General features: G+C 39.0%; 1 protein-coding gene across 2 annotated transcripts; it reads right to left on the bottom strand.

The window, feature by feature from the left end:
• Positions 1-636: 636 nt before the first annotated feature.
• rpl9 (ribosomal protein L9) lies at positions 637-5,797 on the bottom strand. Of its 2 annotated transcripts, none has more exons than XM_061065469.1 (7): positions 5,739-5,797; positions 5,073-5,119; positions 4,787-4,902; positions 3,968-4,063; positions 3,739-3,871; positions 2,932-3,012; positions 637-798 (listed from the first exon to the last, which is right to left on the bottom strand). In XM_061065469.1, the coding sequence occupies exons 2-7, from the start codon at positions 5,116-5,118 to the stop codon at positions 689-691; spliced, it is 582 nt and encodes a 193-aa protein (XP_060921452.1). In that variant the 5' UTR covers position 5,119; positions 5,739-5,797; the 3' UTR covers positions 637-688. The 2 variants fall into 2 exon arrangements, with proteins under 2 accessions (XP_060921452.1, XP_060921460.1); XM_061065477.1 differs by lacking the exon at positions 5,739-5,797 and adding an exon at positions 1,325-1,454.
• Between the last annotated feature and the right edge of the window lie 203 nt (positions 5,798-6,000).

The following is a 6,000-nucleotide window of genomic DNA, read 5'->3' as shown; positions in this document are numbered from 1 at the left end:
GTCCTCTGTGTTTGTCCACGATCCTGGAGCAGCTGACAGTAAAACCTAAATCCACTGAAATCCCAACTCCACCCCAGCGCCCTTAAGTGTTTAATCCAAGGAACAATCGAAGCCTCGGTTCAACACATCCAGGCGGGTCATTTTACCTTTAGAACAAACATCAACTTTCAGAAATATTTTAATATTTGTATCCTGATCTGTATGTGGAGAAGTGTTACTGATGTCACCTGGAAAGCTCCCTAACAGATAGTAGTCCACATTTGATTAATGTGACCACTGCACCACGAGAAGTAACGCTAAACAACGTGCTGATGCCAGCCTTCTCTTTTTTACATTTTTCCTTTAAGTGGAGGACGATCATGTAAGTTTCCATCTTTCTTTTCTCAGAGCATCAAGAAATCTGAAACTGATCCTGGATATTTTTTAATGGCAATTTTAAGACAATGAAAATGTCGAAGTAGCCAAAGATATGATAGTACTTTTTTTTTTGTCAAAAAGACAATCCACAACTTGAGCCAAATCTTCCCGAGAAACATAAACCCTGGAGAAAGAGTTTAATTGATGTTGTAAAAGATGTGTAAATTAACTCCAGCACCTGAGCAGCGAGTACAAAAAAACAAAACAGAAGCAGAGCGCTGAATTGGAAAAGTTGGTATCTTTATTGGTCATTAACAGGACATGGTGGATATTATTCAACATCTTGCTCCACTACTGTGGTCTTCTCGCTGATGTAGATGCCATCCAGGAACTTCCTGATGTCCTTCTTTCTGACCGTTGTGGCCTGTTGGATCAAGGCCGCTGAAAAAAAAAAAGGAAATATAAAAAGAACAGAGGGTGATTAAATGCAACAGCTCGGTGCTTTAATGATAAGATTTCATTCCCACAACATGTTAGAAAGAGAGTGAACGAGAAGAGAACTGGTGAAGGAAAAGAAAAGTGAAACATTTATTTAAGTCTGTGTAGTTAAAGGAATGATAATATCATAAATTCATTATATTATTCTAACAATTAAAACAATAAACAACAAAGAATAGGTTGCATTACTCATCTTTAAAAACGCTGTTACTATCCTTAATCATGTTTTTTATTTAGCAGATTCTGATGTTTCAAACAAAGAAAATCATAATCAAACGTTGTAAGACCATCTCACAGGAGATATATGTAACCCACTCGTAGCGTTTTAAAGAAACAATCAAAGAGAAGAAAGGATCCATCGTCTTTGCATGCATCAAGACGTCAGACAGTGAGAAGAACATGCAGAGGGAGAAATAAAGAACAAAGGAGACGACAGAGGCGGCTTTTTTTTTCGACGGCATCGGCTAACCTCCACGAGCGCTGTTGAAACTTTTACTGACTGGATTCCACTACTGTTCCCTTCTCAGACACGTAAATACCGTCCAAGAACTTTCTGATATCCTTATTTTTGACTGTGGTGGCCTGTTGGATCAGAGCAGCTGGAACAGAGAAAGGTTGGGATGATGAGCAGCGTGTCACACACAGGATCACAATAATCACAGACGAGAACATCAGGGATCACGCCAGGACGGAGACAATGTGACCTTTGACTCTGAACACAAAACGAAAACGTTTGATAGAGGAGTGTACCAGACCCTATATGATACAAGTGAAGTCAGTCATTTTCAAACTTTGAGGCCACATGGGAGAGGAATCAGAGTCATGGAGAGATCATGAACATCATTATAATAAGCTGAATTCTATTTGAGATATTTGTAGTTTGGCCTCTTTATCTGGTCTAAAGGATTCAAGTTACTGTTTTTAATAATTAGATTTCTGACGGGGGGTCATTACCGAGTTGTGGCCTTCAAAAGTGCAACATGCTAACGTCGTTCCTGTAGTCTCTGGAGCAGGTAGAGGTCCAGCCCATCCTGTCTCAGAGGCGTGTTTTTAAAACAACAGCCGACAAAACACACTGCATCACTAAATTCATCTGTCAGCCAATTCTGAACGGACAATAAAAACAACATCCATCATTTGTTTCATTTAAAAGATCTGCAACTGTAATGTGTCATCAACATTTATAGCTTCAGATTTATAATAAGAGTCATTTTCACTGACGAGTTTCTGATAAATACTGAGTTAGCCGAATTAAGAGCACACATTTAATTATAAGTATTTTTTAAATTTAGCATAAATAAACGTCTTCCTCAGTGTATTTTCACTATTTTAATCACATCTAAAAAGCAGCTTTATATTAAACACTTTAGTGTGCTTTTTAATGTAAACAATATTTTGCAGCTTCTTAGCCTGAAGCAGACTGAGTCGATTCTGAAGAAACACCTCTTAGTAACAAATCAGGAATACGTTGACGATCAAAAATACATTTTGGATCAAATCACAAGCTCAAGAGTCAAAATCAAATTGAAGTGTGAGATATTAAAAGAGACACTAAACGTAATACTAAACACATTCCCCAAAACCACATATGCTGGAGTTTTGGACATCCCCATGTCAGTGCCCTACACATGGGAATAAAGAGCATTACATCCTGTGACAGGAGGAGTCATCTCTCCTGTTACAGCAGAATATAATGTTCAAAGTTTAGGGGAATGCAAGAGGAGTGCTAAACATAAGACAGGATATGAAGGGATGAACTACAACACTATGACAGGTTTAAAACTAGCAGATCAGCGAGTAGTTTTGGGAGGGAGGTACCAGCCAATCTGCTGATCACATGTCACCATGTTTCCTCATCTGCTTCGGTCCCTTATAACCGTGAATTAGCATTTCAAAGTATCTTTACATCGAGCGTGATGAACTGAAACCTCGGGAACAACCTGCAACGCCTCAGCAGCAGAGAGCCGAGAGGCCGAGTGAACGGGCTCAAACAAAGAGAGCGACCTGAGCAGAAGTCAAGTTGTGATGTTTGAGACACGTTGAAAAGCTGTAAGGAGACGAGGCACGCGAGCGTACCTGAGTTTGAAACCAGCTCAATGTCGTTACCCTCCAGGATCAGCTCGTCCTTCTGGGCAGCTGAGACGGCACAGTTCACACCTAAGAGAGAAAGGAGAACACAATCAGTGTCATTGGTGTGGATTTAAAAAAAAAAAGATTACAGTTTGAACACCATCAAATAAGAGGGCTGCACTTCTTTTCAAAACAAGGACAAACACAGGCTCATCTCATTCACACACACACTGATGGATTAGAAGCTCTTTTGTGAGTCGGGGGCTTTTAGGGACCTCAGCATTAAAACCCTACAATTCAAACACCTGAACTGTCCCACAGAACTGTAACTGGATTATTTCCTGGTTCCAATCTGTAGTTTTCAGCACTACAGAAGCCTCCACAAATAACTGGGAATTTCTTCATTTAACCAACATTCATCATTTATTAATGCAGCGTGAACTACAAGCTGAGACTTCTGATGAACAGCTGATGTTTCAGTCAGTAAATAAAGAAACTTTAAAGCTACAGCTGTGAGGTTAATCACAGTTTGAGGTTAAATCTAAATTCTGTTGTGGTAAATGAACAAGCTTTATTTCTTGTCATTTTGGTAAAGAACGAAAAACAGATTCATCCAGCTCCATCAGTGACAGTCTGTTGTATTTGACAGGATCTGATTATTTGTGCCTAAACTGAATTTTCCCCCCATAGTATAATTACTAACATTAAAGATCCATCATACTCCAGCTCATCTAAGGAAGCTTTAATTCACTTCTGCCTCACATAAGAACACATGTCTCATTAAATCACTTCCATCACTAGCCGCAGACTCACCAGCCCTCATTCGGACACGGCGGATGTATTTCTCCCCGAGGAAGTTCCTGATCTCCACCATGGTTCCACTCTCCTGAATGACGACGTTAATGGGGAAATGGGCGTACACAGAACGCATTTTGTAGCGGAAACCCTTCAGTCAGAAAGAAATGAGAGAGGCAGTTAGTCAAACTATGAAGTCAGATTAAAGGATTCAGAGCTTTTCTTTATTTAATGTTTGTTCTCTTACCAAAGTGACTCCCTTGATCATGTTCTGGACATGGCTGCAGATGGTGCGAACTGTGGCCAACTCCTTCCTGTTTCCCCACCATTTGTCCACACGAAGCTGAAGACAGCAAGCGGAGCGACTTAGAAAACTTTTATCAATCAGTGAAAAACTGAAATAATTTGTTAAATCTTTCAGGAAGTATTGTCTCCAATAAACAACTTTCAATGTTGTTTCATTCAATTTAAACTTAATTCTTGAGAGACCGACTTATGGTCAGTAAAATAAACAAGAAATGTGACATGTAGATAAATAATACAGTTTTAAAATCTACTTAAAACATCTTTAAGGAGCCTCCAGATTAACAATGAAGTTTGATGACACAGAATATCCAAACACTGTAACGTCACATTTAAGTTCAATACACAGCAGCGCCTGCAGATTACGTACACAACCTTAAACATCAACTAAAGATTGAGCTGAGGCAAATAATTATTACCCTCAAGTTCTGTCTCTGCTCTTTTCAGATGTGAGTGAGTGCATGAAGACAGAGGCTAAAAAATCTTTTCATCTTTGGGATGACACCAGAAACGATGTTCATTCAAAACTAAATCATACAAATGGAAAAATGTGCGAAATCAAGATAAAGACTAAATGATCTTGCATAACTGTACATCATCTTGTTCCCTGCTTTGTGAATCAGTTTAAACGTGTCATCAGGGATTATTACAGATGCACTTAAACCTTATAACACAAATTTAAAACTACAAAAGCACGTAAACATCTTTTATATATATATAAAATGGATTTAGACTGAAGTGATAAAGCCTCGCTCGTCCTCACCTTCTTCTGTTTCTTGCCCAGCAGGCTGAGCTCCAGGTTGATGTGGTTGAACTGCCTGATCAGTTTGCCACGGGGTCCCTTGACAATTACTGTCCGGCCCTTCAACCTCACCTCGACTGTGCCACCACACGAAGAGAAAAGAAGACATCACACACACACACAGAAAAGAAAAGAAGACATCACACACACAAGAAAAGGAAAAAGAGTAAGAAGCAGCACTCTATGGGTTACATGTCAAATATGTTACACACATGTATAATCACAATTCTGACATGCAGATTCTTACCATTGTCGGGGATGTCGACAGTCTGACTGCTGAGAATGGTCTTCATTCTGCATAAGAAGAAACAATAATAATAAAGTGAGTTTAATGAATATCTGATGATATATTGCAGCTTTAACTCATCACATTAACAACACATGTTACAGGGTGAGGTTATCATGTCATGTCTTTGCATGTTTCTACTGTAAGAAGTCTCAGGAACAACGTGAATCCTCCAGTTAAAGACACGTTTCAGACTTCAGTGTGACTGGAGTTGAGTCTCCAGCCAACACAGATAAACTGAGTTTCTTCAACTAGCTTCGTGCTAATGCTAATGATGAGTTTAACTGAGAAGATAGCAGCGTTATCATTCTGTTTAAAGACATAAAGAGAATTTAGTAAGTAAATTAGTTCGCGGGATTTCCAGTGTAAATATAAAGACACGTTTTCAGTAAATATAGTCCACGCCGCTGCGGCCATGAGAAAACACGGCGCAGAAACAGCAAGGCCTCAGAAACAAACACAACCATCATATTTCTAACAAACATCACGAAAAATACAAAAATACAGACTGTGGAAGGAAACTCAATCCTGCTCAAGTCTGACAGTTTAAAATAAAGTTAATAACATGTTTAATGTACACAGATGGAGTTAGATGAACCCGGACGGTAATATTTCAGATATCCTCACCTCGCCGGTAGCAGAGGAAAGGAGGAAGGAAGGACGTCACGACGCAAATGTAGACGCGGCGTCACCAGGCATTACGAGACGATCACTGAACTTCAATGGATGATGATTTTAAACATGTTTTTGAAATGTTATGTTGGACTGAAATTAATTTAGGGGAAAAAATCAATATGCTCTGTTATGGAAAAAAATGTGTTTTATTATTTTAAATGTATTTAACCAGGAGAAACCTCATTAAGATTAAGAATCTGATTTACATGAGTGT

Source organism: Labrus mixtus, chromosome 2, assembly GCF_963584025.1.
Source record: "Labrus mixtus chromosome 2, fLabMix1.1, whole genome shotgun sequence".
Taxonomy (NCBI): Eukaryota; Metazoa; Chordata; class Actinopteri; order Labriformes; family Labridae; genus Labrus; species Labrus mixtus.
Note: the sequence above shows the minus strand (reverse complement) of the source record. Positions and strands in the feature narration are given on the sequence as shown.

Excerpts from the sequence above, each read along its gene's own strand:
- rpl9 (XM_061065469.1), bottom strand. The coding sequence starts at position 5,118 with ATGAAGACCATTCTCAGCAGTCAGACTGTCGACATCCCCGACAATG. Across the intron at positions 4,064-4,786 it reads TGGGCAAGAAACAGAAGAAG|CTTCGTGTGGACAAATGGTG; the intron begins GTGAGGACGAGC and ends TGCTGTCTTCAG. Across the intron at positions 3,013-3,738 it reads CCGTGTCCGAATGAGGGCTG|GTGTGAACTGTGCCGTCTCA; the intron begins GTGAGTCTGCGG and ends TTTCTCTCTTAG.